Here is a 15,668-nt window from a genome sequence, read left to right as displayed (position 1 = left end):
AACCAAGAAAACCGAAGTACGGAGATCTAATGACAATAATCACATCGTTAACCTAACGTATAAATACATAGAGGAAGCCAATACCTCTGTGGTTTAGAGTTAAACTTCGTTCTACACCAAAGTACATCCTCACCGAGGAGATCATAGCTGGAATTGAACGAGCCGTGAACCACCTACATACGGGTGGAAACCAAACAACTCGTTTCTAGTGCCATTTTACCAAAATTCAACATATAAAAAAAGAACGCGCTACTCTTGAGTTACTTTTTGATAACCCAGACATAAAAGTACTGCCAGTTGACAAAAGTAATGCCACATAAGCTTAGAAAGAGGAGATACCTGACCTAGTAGATGAATCAGCCTACAAGAAACTAACCAAAGGGCCGACGTCTACCGCTAAGAGGAAAACCAATCTGTTTCTGGAGAAGTATAGACTACCCGAAGATATGTGCAAGAGACTGTCTGCATACAGAAGCCAATCATCTAGACACTATGGTTTACTTAAAGTTCAAGATAATGGTTTACCTCTAATACCTATCACTAGCGAAATAAGGAGCCCACCATATCACCTCGAATAAAAATTGTCAATGATAGCTTACTTTGTACTCTACTACGTAAATTCTAAAAATACTTTGTAAAACATAAACCATTTTTTTAAAGGAAGGTGTATAATACTTTAAATTTCAGCTAGATAATCAGATTTGTCAGACCATGTGACACCCAAAGAGAACTTTTCCTGTATGCAGGGATCATGGAAAGAGTAAACGGATTGAAATTTTTAATATATATTTTTTATGCTTAATAAATCTCGTCATTGTTGTAAGAACATTGAAAATAATCACACTAACATGGCGCTCCTCCACTACCAGTTTGAATAATTTTAACGAAAATAATAACATTACAAAAGAAAATTGGAATATATGTTCTTAACAACCCGTGTTCTTTAACCTTCGTACCAGCTAGTGAGTTCTCTGAATTTCACATCAAATTTTAATGGTTTCCACCTTTTTTTCTTTTAACATGCTTAAGTTCCATGGTTCTGACTTATTTTCTATATTCATAACACTCTAATAAATCCGGTTAGGGCTAGGTATAAAGGTAGTACATATTTTGTTTAAGAAATCCTAAATTAAATTACAATCAAATTAAAATGGTGGTAATTAAAACCATTTCTCGAGGTTTTCCCGTTCCGACCACCTTCTCATTACGTGATTTTTTTCATCTTAGCCTGCAAAGCACAACGTTAAAACTGAGAAAAATATTTATTAATCTAAAACATTTTATGTTAACAATCCAGCAAACCAGGTGTCGATTTGAGCTAAAAACTCACCAAAAATTGCTACTGTTAAAAGAATAACCAATAGCAAAACTCAAATAAAAGAATCAGAGCTACTAATGTGGAATTTATAACAAGTGTAAATTACATATTTACATTTAAAAGAAATTGCATAAATATATATACAGTTACTTTACATACTTATATATACACACATTTAAAAATAACAAACTGAACTGGGCATTGATGAGAAAGTTACTAAACACAAAGTTTTTCATTTTAGATTATATGCAAATATATGCCATATATAGTATACACAATTTAGTTTGAAGATACTGTCATATGTGCACAGAACACAGAACCACGTGGATTTTCGGACTGAGCCAGACCCAATCTTGCCTTCAATTTATTCATTATCCTATAGTAACCAGGGTTGTCATCTATTCCAATTGCTATGATTATATCTTTTAACGCTCTGAAATTTGAAAAGAAAATTTTACTTCCTGTACATAGAAATGCTTTTAATAACTACAATACTAATTTAAACAGAAGATATATTGGTTTAACCGAAAGAGAGACAAGATAAAACTACAGACAATACTCCAGGTGGAGAGCTAAACTTAAGAAATGCTTTAACATTGACCAATTGTATGTGTCTCTCAATCAGCTAAGAAAATATAATAATTCACTTGAAATATTTTTTCAATGTTAAGTCTAAATCCTTTGGATTTTCTATATATTCTTAAAGATGCACATGATTATAACACGTGATTAATTTGAAAGTTATATTGAATTAACGAATATAAAAGGACAAAACAGTAGAAAATCAATGGACACAATGCTCCCCACTACAAATTCACAAAACCTGGAATCGAAGTAGAAACCTTAGGCGTGTTCTTCACTATTACTTCGAAATGTTAAGAGTTGTAGTATTGATACGTAGATTACTCAACATTGGTTTTACATTTGGATAGAAGGAAAATATATGTGCATTATTGTAAAATAAAGCTTAAATAGAAATACCCCACTTCTGGTCATAAAAATTGCAACGTAGGATAAAGAAGAGCTTGGAACACAAATGTTGATAATGTGATTCCTTATAGTATGAGAAAGGTAAATATCCTCTAGCACTAATCAATATGTGTTAAGACATAAATAACGTAAAGAACTTAGTATCATGTGGTGCTACCTTGCAGGAAATAACTGCTGTAAGACGGCATGACATAGAGATGAAAGGATTTATGTTCTCCAAGAAATTACAACCCATGCGTTTGAATATGTTGCCACATCTGCTGTAGCAGTGGAGGTTCTCTGGTGTAAAACTTAAGATCATTTAATAGACATTTTCAATAGCTGAAAGACCAGGAAACTTGTGGACCAAGGAACTCTTTGAAAACGTTGTCCTTCTGAATGCTACTCATTTTACCTCTGGGACTATGTGTAACTTAAATAAAAATAAAATCAGATCAAATCAAATATGTATTATTGCTAATATGCGTTAAATTTTCAGCAATATATAACTTCTTTCATTAGACACATTGTCTGATATTGTGTCTAATGATGGCAAAGATAAACTGCCGAAATTACAACATGGTAACTATGCTTTGGAAAGATTTTATTTTTATTAAGTCAAAATGTCCTTGTTGGACACTGTATGTCAAATGCGGTAGAACATGGTAACATTAGGAAATGAGTTCTTTCATAAACTGTAATAGAGGACCACAAACTTCATCAATGTAACGATTTATGGTAAACGTCCTGCTGATGTTTATTAAACATATCTGGTTGCATCGTCAAGCAGTCTATGAAATTAAAAATTCATTAAAAAGCATCATGTATATCTCTAGATCATGCTATATGGGATTCAAATTCCGCACAAAGGTTGAGTTCAGTTGATTTTAGTTTATCGTCCCTTTCAGCAGCGAGGCTATATGAGACGTGGACCTACTGATTAACGTGGAATCCGAACCACATGAGCTCCCGCCGGGAATCGAACCCGGGTCTCCCACGCCAAATGCGCGTACGCTAACCGCTTAGCCACGGAGGAGCTCTCCGCACAAAGGATAGATGTTAAGTACTATTTACTATTTAAATTATTGTAATTGATTTCTCATTGTCTCCTTCTAGGCTAATGAACAGAAATGTGGATAGAAAACTTCAGAATGTAATACGGCACAATATCTTTTGAGCAATACTAACGAGGACGGAATTGAATGGCACTTTATACATTTCAATGCTCGATGCTGGCGAGCATGGTAAAACCATTCTGGCGTGAAGGAGAGAAGCGATATTCGCCGGAGAAGACGATATAATGTAATTGATCCCGTTTCCTGCGAAATTCAAGCCGAAGGTATTCCAAGGCACTTCAAATCGTACGAACGAATATAGTAGCTATGCTACATTCTCCAAGTCTTGAGCGACTGTTCGTGTGATTAGCAATAACTACACATATAAAATGCCTATTTTCTTGGTCAATAGTGTAGCCAGGCTATTGATGACCTTCAATATGATGTGTTGCTCAATCCTCGAGTCACTTATTGTTTATTCGCAATAATGTGAATGTATTCTGCCCATCACGTCCAGAAATTTTGTGTAAATATAATCTTCAATTTCGATATGGTACACTTCTCCTGAAGTCAAAGATTAGAATAACTGTTACCATCGCTGCGACATTTAAGGGCGAGGCCAATATGAATCAGTAGGTCACTCTAATGTCAAACAAAGACGCTTCCAGCATACTAACTATGACTGTACTTGCCATGACCAGTACATATTGTATGGGACAGAAATTCACTACCACCATATTGTTTTACTCCTATTTTGCAGTTGTTTACTCGAAGTGGTGCTTAATTTCATAATTTTAGTGGCCAGTAGCATTTTCTTATATTGCACACTCGGTTTGGTAGTGATTATACCAATGTTAAAAAACACATTTAGAATAAAAAATGGGAATAACCTAAGATAATTACACTTATATTTTCATATGTACGTATGTATCTATTTAATCATGTTCAATCTACTAAAAGCCTTTTAATTTTAAAATACGGAATGCAAGTTAATTAGACAGATTAGAAAGTAAATTATAATATATCAAAAGTCCTAGTTTTCCAACCGATAAAAAGTTTACTTTGAAATTGCAAGAACAAAATATTACGTTTTAGAGAAAAGATACTGCTATTGTTTTTCGAAATATGTAAGTAAAATAAAATTAGTTAATCATGAATAATTTTAGTTGCATAATATTCCAATTCTTTGAAATACATTATTTTCTTCAATTGTATATTTTACTCACCTACAAAAGATTGATTTTTATAATAAAGAATGAAGTTATATTTTTTACAGAGATTATTTGCTAACTTTTCTACAAATAGTGAAGTCACACGAACACCATAAATAGTGTTCACCATTTCTCCAACAACATGACAAAACTTCAAACACGGCTAATAATAGTGGGTTAAGAAAAAAATAACCTCTGAACTAAATTTTTACTAAATATAGATAGAAATGCTAGTTTGGAAAATATATATGATTGAAGTAATTTGAAACACTTACTCACGGTATCTCCCCAACTTCGTAAAACAATATGATCTATAGATGTAGAGATTTACGTTCTTGTTGAATATCTCAATTCCTTTGTTTAACACAAGCAAAGCTGTCGCATGATTACCAGCCAAAATGAGATCATTCGCGAACAACAAATAACTCATAGATCTAAGATAGCGGGTTGTCTGGAATATAGTAAATACCAAAAATAAATTAGTACTCGTAATGATCTTTAGTTAAAATTTACTAAACTATAAAGTAGCAAGTATTACAATCCACAAAGGGCTACGGCCGGTAAGACGAGGACCATTCTACTGGGTATAATCAAGTGAGGTTTATTGTATGAGAATATGAATACTACTAATTTTAGCTTTGGAACTGTGTACAATTTGATTAAAAATAAAATCTAAGCAAAGGAAGCACTTATGCTTCAGTTTTAGCAATATATATTAATTAAACATATTATCCAACACATAAGGCAAGATAATCTGATGAATGTAATTATATATTACCGAAACTGAAACACAGTTCAATAATACTTAGTGTTTACTTTGGTCAATTTTATTCTTCTATAGAAAGTGCAAGATGGTTCAGTGGCGTAACATTCACTCTGGCGCGAAAGGTCGCTGTTCCGACCACAAACAACATGAACTGGCGACGAGCATACCTTTCTAATGTATGCATACCTCTTTATTGTTTTGCTTTCAAATTATGCGCATAAATACGGTATTGTGACAATAATTTAAAATTAATATTGAGATTAGCTTGCAGCGTGGCAATACATATTACTGAAGTTACCATATTCATGCTACAAAGAAAAGCCACTTTCTTTTTAATGCGATTTGGTTTTCAAACCATACAGAAGATATTCATGAAATTTAATTAATTTATGATGATGTGAAGCAGTCACATGTGAACCTATTATATTGCACACGCTGACTGGCTAAAACACATGAATTCATGTCAATGTAAATGTTTATTTAGGTTTATCAATTTTATTACATTTATGTTACTAAACCACGAAAAGGGAAATCATCATCTAAAACACCACTACAACGTGTTTCTGTCAATTGTGCGCCCTTAGTCATTGAGTTGAGTTGATTTGAGTTTATCTTCCCGTTCAGCAGCGAGGCTATATGAGACGTGGACCTACTGATTAACGTGGAATCCGAACCACGTGAGCTCCCGCCAGGAATCGAACCCGGGTCTCCCGCGCCAAAGGCGCGTAAGCTAACTGCTTAGCCACGGAGGAGCTCTTCCGGTAGTCATTGAATGAATGGAAACATAAGAGAGGATAAGTTTTAACAAATTGATAAATTGATTGCTACAAAATTTCAGCAAGAGCGTGGAAAATGAAAGCAGTCAAGGAGCCGAACCTATATAGTATGAGAGAGGCAAATTACAATGTTTGTACGGTCCATATCATACGTCTGGTAACACTGATTCTACAGAGTTACATGGACGGGAAATTGCGTTGAGCGCTTATAATTTTTATGACAGAGGTTTATCCTTTCCACTATCCAGGATCACTACATATTTGTATGTTTGATTACAAATTAATATCTATTGTATATGTGATCTACCACAAGAGGCACTTTCTCTTTTATTTCTCTCTTTGTACATTTAGTATGACAAAATTTTGATTTGTGTCTAGGTCATGTGTCTTTGCTGCGTGATATCTCAGATTCAACTGCCGATAGGTCCGCACGTTAAACTTACTACTAAAAGTGAAACTAAAATCTCACCGGAGCTAACACTTGCTATTACTAATCTTTCTTAGTTTCGGCAATACATCATTGCCTTCGTCAGACATATTATCTAAGTACAATGCAAGGCTACCGCTCCTATATTTCAGAAAATGAAACGAGATTACTTTATCAAGCAACAAGATTATTTCTTCCGTTTCTAAATTTTTAATTTCTTACAGACCTCTGCATTTAAGATAGGCTCGAACTTTCCTTTGTTTTAAAACATAGATGTAACGATGAAGGCAATGATGTGTCGCTGAAACTGCATTAATATTAAAAGTCCTTGTTTAGACTTTATTTTTATTTATGCTATGCATCGCTCCAAAGGTACAATGAGCAACATTCAAGGTTACTACAGTAGTGCACACCCTAATTTAAACTCTGGTTACATCTTCACAGGTTCGCCGCTGATAGAGTACGTCAATAAAAATCTATCGACCCATCATTCATATTGTCTTCAAGTCTAGGATCTGTCAAATTTCGTTTATGATCTCTGATATCTATTTACTTTAGAATATACCTCGGTCTCTCCACTTATAAAGCTATAGGATTCAAACTGAAGTACAGGGCAGCGTAAGTTTGTTATAATATATATGTTAAGGATTTTTTCATGAAAGGTCATATATGTGTTTTCAGTTAAAGTAAAATTGTAAAATTTTAGAATAACTTATGTGCACTTGCTGTCAAGGTTGGGATGGAGGGGGGGAGGGGGGAATTGATTTCATGGTGAAATAGGAAGGAAAAAATATTTAATGTAAAGATCTCAAATAACTAATTTCGAATGTACTAACAAGTAGAAAAACATGGTGAACTTAACTATTTAACAAGGTGACCTTATATTTTAACTTTAATTTAAAAGTATGTTCATTTACTATTTAAGTAAAAAGGTCTAGAGCCAATATCAGAATCCACTTAGCTTCAGAAGAATTGATTAGTTTGTTTATTTAAGCTTAGCCATCCTTTTCAGCAGTGAGGCTATATGAGGCGTGAACCTACGGGTTTAAGCTGCAATCCAATTCACCGTGGTGTGTTCAGATTTAAATGCCCTCCCGCTGGAAATAATGTCCGAGACTCCGTGCACCCAGAACAATAGAGATAGAGTATGTGAATTTTAGAGATCATCGAGGCGACAAGCTCGTTACAACTGAGTAAACACTAAGAGACACGAATACACAAACACACACACACACACAAATTTTCACTGATTTTACCATTACAAGGTTAAAGAATTTTAACTACTTTGAACCTAAACGAACTCTGAATAAAGCGTTAGTTAAAAAGGTAACAATTCAGGAAGTTATACAGATATAAAGAGGATATTAAGGTTCTAGGAATTGTTACGTACCTCAGCTCTCTCCTTCAGCCTTTTTTCTTGGCATGTAATACATATTCTGCCACGGCAAAATCGAACATTACATTCATTTACAAGGAGTGTCCTGTGGACGTTATGCTTAATAACTGGCAGAAATGTTGCCTGACTAGGGCAAATTCCTGATATTGTTGCCTTCACTATAGGTATTGGCAGTCGGCATTCCATAAAATATCGTTCCATCTTTCTCAAAGAACCACCTAGAAACATTAGGATACGAAATGATTCTCTATGTTTCGCTTTTGTAATATATGTATATATATATATTAACACATGATTATTATATAATCTGGACATTATAAACTAGTAATAGACACAAAACTAAAAGATTGATTGCATGATTTAAGTTAGGGTCCATTCAGCATTGCACCAGATGCACAAAGACTTAAAATATTACATAAGCCCTTACTCAGGTCTGTATCCGAGGTAAATACATCAGAAATTAAACCCAGAACCACGTACACATAAAACAAGTTAGAAACTGGAAACAACAATTCTTAAATATTCGTAGAGGACACGTTACAATCTATCAACATTGTCACGTGTACGAAAGAAAAGGAAAAACAAATGCAAGAATTTGTTATATTTGATTCTTAACACCACACGCTGTGCTAAATTTGACAACTAAGGAGCTTGCACCGGCAAAAAGATTACGTAGTGTGTAATTAAATGACTATAAGGTACATTCTGTATGAAGTCACCGGTTTTGGATGAAAACTGAAAACTATTTGGTCCGAGGGACATTTCGCATGAAAACAAATTGTAAAGAAAATAAGTGCTTACTTATAATAATTATAGACTACGCACAACATAATTGGCAATTGTAGCGCTAGGATAAAACTAGGGTTATATTCACTGACTAAAACAAATACTCCTTTCGGAGAAGTTAGTTCATTTTTTTTACAGTATAACCAAAGTATTCTTCTAAAGGTAGAAAATTCCTTTTAGTTGAACGAAATATTCTCAAAACTAATCAAGGCCGCGATGCCTGAGTGGTGGAGCGCTCATCTCTGATGCATCGGGTCCCTGGTTCGATCCCAGCTCGCGAAAAATGAATTTTGTGGTGAGCAAACACCTTGTGCGCGGGTTTTCTTGGGGTACTTCCACTTTCTTCATTCCAGCATTTCACCCATTTTACATCCTAACTGTCTCTTTTAGCCTAGCCGACATAACCATGGGACTTAAAACGAAAACAAAAGGATTTCGCAAATCTAATGACTGATTCGTCTACTATAGATTTCATTTGCTTTTCATGTTAGCCTTCCTTTTAGCAGCGAGGTTATATAAAACGTGGATCTACAGCTTAACCTCATATCCAAACCACATAGCTCCCGCCGGGAATCAAGCCCGGGTGTCCCAAACCAAAGCACTTAGCACTGTCTACTACAGAAATGCCAATATGTTGCAATGAAGTTTAATGAATAATAATTTATTACTATTAATTATGATTTGGTCCGTGTCAATTACGCACATTGCTTTAGATTACGTTTACTCAATTGAATTAGAGGTCTCGTAATGAACTCAATTCTAATGAGTAAAGAAATTTCAGTTTAGCTATTCCTTTTAGCACTGTAATAAATCACGTACTCAAATCACTAGTAATAGAACCTTCCATTCGCAAATTCGGTTCTCTTTAAAATTAATATTTCGTTAAATCGAGGAAATATGGTATGTTATATGTGTCATATCTTCATATTAACGACATATAATGAAAACAACTGACATACACAGTTTACTTAACTATTTGAACATTTGGGTGTAGAAAAACAGTCTCACAGACACAAATTACAATAATTAAATGACAAGGAAATGAAATCTTTGAGTTTTACGTACCACGGTTATGCCGACTAAGCTAAAGGAGACGGTAATGATGAAAAATGAAGGAAATGGTGGAATGAAGAAATTAGGAGGAAACGGGAGAACCCCGAGAAAACCCGCGCACACGGGGTTTGTCCATCACAAAGCTCAATTGGCATGAGCTGGGATCGAACCAGGGACACCACATACTAGAGGTGAACATCCTACCACTGAGCGACAGCGGCCCCCAATTAAATGACAAGGTGTATTATCAGAACGGTATCTGAAGTTTAGGCTTACAATAGTTGGTCAAGTTTAAAGAAAAGTCTTCTTTTTTCCTGCTTAAATCATTTCTTAAGACGTTCTACGGCTGTATATTCTTATTTTCGTGTAGTGTGCCCAAATAATTGCGCACAGAGTAATAATATGTTTGCAAGCTGATGTGTTTTATAAAGTATTATTCACACAAAAACACACATTAACCCGTGCTTGGTAGCTACCACAGGCAAGAATTATATCTCTTTGGCATCACAACAGAGAAAAGCTAGTGGGCTCGCGTGGTAGCGTGTGCTCGTATGTGTAAGAGCAGGCGCGAAGCGATGGTGGGTATATACAAAAAACGATTATTCACGGGAAAATCTCGCACCAACCTGTGCTACATGGCCACTAAAAGGTGGAGTTTGATCGTACTTTCGTCTTGAGCCCACCTTACAAATGAAACATATTAATGTGGATTTAGCACTAATTTTACGTGTGCTATACCTAGGAAATAACTCGCATGACAGAAACATATTGTTTCCGGAAATATTTTGTAAGTACTCAGAAGTTTTAACAGGTATAGGACTGCCTATAATACCTGGACTTAACTTTAGATGTACCCCTCCAGTTTCAAGCCTACAAGAAGAAAATAAAAATTAAAAATTGTTAGGAAGGTTACGTTATGTTAGCTTTCCTTAGATACGGTTACTTTACGTCACCTCTCATTTAACATAACCTTACATTACAACGGAAACGATAAGATGTTCTACGCTTGTTAATTTTCACTTCCTTTTCACACTTTACATACTGCATTCTCAAATGAATTAATCCGTGTGCCTCACTCTAATTCAACAGATCCTCTTCTTTAATTCAGTAAAGCTCAATACAGAAATTTCATATCAAATGCACTGATTCACCATATTACACTTTACAATCGAAATCTTCCGTCAAATTCGAAGCATTTCGAGCGAAATTTTCCGTGAAGCATTTTGCAAATAGTAACAACTTTTACATATAATTTCTCGTATAAAACTTAACTTTTCTACAACCTTACATACCTAAAGATCACATAGCAACCCCATATCACCATTTCTTAATTTATTCCCCTCTAAATTTTTCAGATTTTTAGTAAAAATGGAGGGGCACCACTGAAGTTAACCCAACATATATAATGGTTTCTCACTAGCAATGTTACCAGGGGCGTCATTTAGAGGGGGCAATTGCCCCTCCAAGCGTTTGAGGAATACATATACTTTAATCGATTGTCTTCTAATATACTAGTACAAAACGTGAAAGTCTTCCACCCCTCAACCGAAATCTGAAATGACGGTCCTGAATGGCACTCTTGTAAAAGTAAGATATAATTTATTTAAAATGTGCAGAAATGGTCCATCGGGTAAACAAATACCTAATAGAGTCCTCTTTCATATGTAATCACTCATTTTAACCTAAAAGTATCATTTTGAGGAACAAACACTACTATTATAAGCCTGCACAATATTTATTAGGGATAGGTTTTGTATTGCAAAATGGCGAAAACACCTACATTATGTTATTTATACATCGTTATATAGTACAAAGCCAGAAAGCTGTTCTTCGGTAATACATATTTTGGTGCAGATTTATTATACGGATCCACAGATTTGTAAAATTTACAGAAGAAATTTGTAACAATATTTTACTAGAGTAGTGTGTAAATAATAAAAGTATGGTGTGTTCCTACCTGTGAAATATACATGAACGTGAACATACATTAATGAAAGTCGAACCTAGTATGCACGTATTCGCCCATAAGGTAAGTATTCGGCTGGACAATTTCTAAAATTTACAGAATAAATTAGTAATAATATTGTAATAAACCGGTATTTGAATAATCGAAGTACGATGTGCTGTTACGTCCGACACGGGTTTGGACATAGAAAAACGTAAATTGAAATTAACCATGTTGCATACTTTCTCCATCATGTAGCCGTTAGACATAGTGTAAAAAGTGATGGAAGGTAATTCAGGGTACAAGGAAGGTGAAGAAGCGAAACCATTGAAGTGTTGGTGAAATTCTTACACATTTCTGAAGTTGTTACAAACCGTCAACATAAAAGAGCTGTAAGATTTGGAGATGTGGAGAATAGTAAAAAGTATTTTTTTTTCAGGTTTGTATTTGAAAATGTAAATGAAGGGACCAATCACGTACCTTTGTATCGTGAAAACAGTTGTTTTCCACAATCTTCATTATACGTAGCACCATTGCTGACGCGCCTGTTCCCTACGGACGCACCCCCTTGCTAACGCTCGAGCTCCCCTACTGCGCTCCTGCCCCTACTCAGTTAGATACCATTCGTAATTTTTAGTGCCCGCTACCACAGGTTGGTTGATGTTTTGCACAAGACCTCTTAAAGTCAATCTGCATCGGGAAATGCAAGTAAACACCTCAAAAATGGTCGCGAAAGATAGAAAAAATGAATTCAGAGAGAAAGAAGTACTATATATTTCATGAATTCAGGTATGGATTCATATAATAAATCTACACATATATTTGGAAGGATAGTTTCCGCTCTTATAGTACGAAATTACATGTCATTATTTCACAACTAGTCCGTGGAATTAATAAACATACGTTAATGTACATGGATTATAATAAGTGTGAACATTAGGTAAACATAAATTATTATTATTATTAAAGGATTCATTTGAGTAGACTAAATAGAAAATTTATCGATAAAATACGATGTAAAACATTTTTCGTGAGGGAATGAGTGTGTGAATATAAGTAATTTCTGTGAGTGTACAGCGTATTGAAACGCATTTTCAATGTAGTGAAAGTAGGAATGGTATGTGCAACTATTTACAGGAGAAGGAAGCAGAATACAAGGATGCCAAATGAGTACATATTACAAATGGGAATTTTCGGTTCGTAAGTTAGTAATAGACGTAATAACAAGCATACAGTCATTTTTTTTTACAAGGAATTGATATAGACCTAACCTAATCTGAAGCTCTAACCCAACCTGAAATATAAGACAGTTGTACACGAATTTCTCCTCACGTCGAGCCATTTGTATCCGAAATAGCAGTAAAACCGTTTTGAAAGTAAGGATTATTAACAGTGTTTTAGAAGCTCTAATCTAACCTGAAAATGTAAGAAACCTAAAATTTGATTGAAGCAACGTGAAAGCTCTGACCTATCCTAAAAATATAAGAAATATGTCAAATTTGGTAGAATCTTCTGCTTGAGTAATGCCTTATTTAAATATAATGACAGTTTTCAGGATGAACTGTTGATGTCCTGCACCATATCTACTAGACCTATGTTCTGTACTGTAAAGTGACGAAAACACCTGCATTAGGTTATATATAAAAGACTACACTATACAAGAGCAGAAACGTTTTGTTCAATTATATATATTGAAGAGCAGTTTTCTTCCCTTGTACTTCGTAATGATATGTCACTCGATTACAAGCAATCCGTGCAAATAATTGCTTGAATTTTAATAGGCCTATTTATTCAGTTGGCTATGAACAAAAGTTAATGGAGATATTTTCCGGGTTCCATAGTCATGGAGTTATATATGAACCCCAAGTAGAACTATAGGCTATAATGCATGATATTGAAAGGCTAAGCAGGATTGCTTTTCTTTAGATTCACTTTGTATATTTCGTTACACTATTTTTCCATAAAAATATATTTGAGCTATTTTTACACTAAACATTCAATGGAATTACAATTAGTTAAGTAGCATAACTTACTATTAAATACCATCTCCTACATACAGAACAACTTTTATACTATAACTTCAAAAAAACAAATTACCAGATCTTTTCCTGCCAGTGCAGATTCCAATTATTCTTCTTTACCTGCATCAATTTAATGGCCCAGGCAAGAAAAGCAATTGCAAATTTAATCGTATAAAAACTGTATTACATAGTTAACTACTAAAACTAAACAGTATGGCATGTGTTATCACCTTCCACTTCTTGACAGCTTCCACAGACGAAAGCTGCATCTTTTAGTTTTAGGCGCGCAGAAAAATGTTTCAGCAATTTCTCCTCTGAGCAGTATGTAGCAACGTTATTTTTAAGATATATGTTAAAAAATATTAAACATAAATAGATAATAGAGCAGTTAAAATAAATATGGTTGAGAACTATATTAGTCTTCAGTGGTTACTAAGCTTCAAACTACAATCTGCGCATGAAATAAATTCCGTAGAGTTCTTACAGGATATATACCGTCAAATGGGGTAACTTCCTGTGAATTTTCACATACTACAGTGCAGTGTTGCCACAGTCCTAGCTCTGGAGTGGGCTGAAAAATAGTACCAAATTGAAACAAAAAGGGCTGAATTCATTTTTTGTCAAAAAGTAAAATATTTTTGCCCACGTATGATCATCCCTGATTTAACTTTAGGGCTATACATAAAGTTTGTTACAACGCGTCGATGTAGACCTCTAACGCAGAAATGTTCGGGTATTTTTATATTCGTCAATATGGCGTCGCTAGTAAACAACTTAGCCCGGTAAGCCGGCAACTACGTCTACAGGGGCGTCATTTAGGAGGGACAGGGAGGGGCATTTTCCCCCCTAAGTTTAACATTTATATAGATTTTATCAATAGAATAGTAGTAAGTCAGTGAAAAATGCGAATTTTTAGTTATATCAAGGGTTCTTGCGCCCCCAAGCCAAATTTGAAATGACGTTATTACCAGGGGCGGATCCAGGACGGACTTCTGGGGGGGGGGCGGTCGGCGGTAATACTGCTACTTTTAAGAGCTCCAAACTTGTTATGGATGGGTTTATTTATATATAAAATAAGAAAGTTTCCTTTTGTGGGGGGGGGGGGGGCGATCGCCCCGATCGCCCCCCTCTGGATCCGCCCCTGGTTATTACTACGTCAATGTATTTTTTCGTGCTATACCATGCCGTTGGGGGGAGGGGGACAGACCCGGGCGCTGAAATAAGGGGGCGCAAAATTTGGAAGGAGAAAAGGAAAGATATATATATATATATATATATATATATATATATAATTGAAGGAAAAAGTAAGAAAAAGAGCTCAAAATCAAGAGAAAAACAGGGTTTACTTTTATTACGCTCTATTACGCTTTTAAAACTTTATTACGCTTCGCGCCAACTATAGTGGCGCCTTGCGGCTGGTCTATCGACCTCAGTCATATGTATGGGGGCGCCCAGGCGCTGATATGTCGTATATTCTCGCCCAGGTGCTGATTTTCCACGGTACGGCACTGGTGCTATTATTGTTTTGATGTATAATCTTCTCAACGACACATAAATTATAGACTTACTTCAGCACCCGCTGGTCTTCTTTAGAATATGGAACAGTTGATTCAACGTGTGTACTTAAAAAAAAAAAAAAAAAAGATTTCAAGCTAAAATTTCCACCACACTGCTTCTTTCTCGTCTTCTTCCTGCGCGGCGAGGATGCGCCCATGTAGCGTCATTTGTTTCCCGGTATAGTTCGAATTACGAATTTTCCATATGAGTTTGTACCGTTATGCGGTGCAACGTCACAGAATGAATGTTCACCAGCATTTCTTAAGAGTCCAACACAGTATGAGTAACGTGAACTTTTGAAAATGTGACAATATTTGTTAAATGGTGCTGAATTGGGTAGAATTGTACCAACTTTTTCACAAAAGGGGCTGAAAATGCCAGCGTGGTA

General features: G+C 35.1%; 1 protein-coding gene across 4 annotated transcripts; it reads right to left on the bottom strand.

Moving 5' to 3' along the window:
* Positions 1–802: 802 nt before the first annotated feature.
* LOC145674595 (uncharacterized) lies at positions 803–14,206 on the bottom strand. 4 transcript variants are annotated; one of them, XM_081744808.1, is made up of 4 exons: positions 13,800–14,206; positions 7,913–8,136; positions 4,829–5,004; positions 803–1,751 (listed from the first exon to the last, which is right to left on the bottom strand). In XM_081744808.1, the coding sequence occupies exons 2-4, from the start codon at positions 8,117–8,119 to the stop codon at positions 1,598–1,600; spliced, it is 537 nt and encodes a 178-aa protein (XP_081600934.1). In that variant the 5' UTR covers positions 8,120–8,136; positions 13,800–14,206; the 3' UTR covers positions 803–1,597. The 4 variants fall into 4 exon arrangements, with proteins under 4 accessions (XP_081600934.1, XP_081600936.1, XP_081600937.1 ...); XM_081744810.1 differs by having other exon boundaries at positions 13,954–14,206; XM_081744811.1 differs by lacking the exon at positions 13,800–14,206 and adding an exon at positions 11,050–11,164.
* Between the last annotated feature and the right edge of the window lie 1,462 nt (positions 14,207–15,668).

The sequence above is a fragment of the Thermobia domestica genome, chromosome 17 (assembly GCF_964235325.1).
Source record: "Thermobia domestica chromosome 17, izTheDome1.hap1.1, whole genome shotgun sequence".
Lineage (NCBI taxonomy): Eukaryota > Metazoa > Arthropoda > Insecta > Zygentoma > Lepismatidae > Thermobia > Thermobia domestica.
This window is presented reverse-complemented; position numbering and strand designations above follow the sequence as displayed.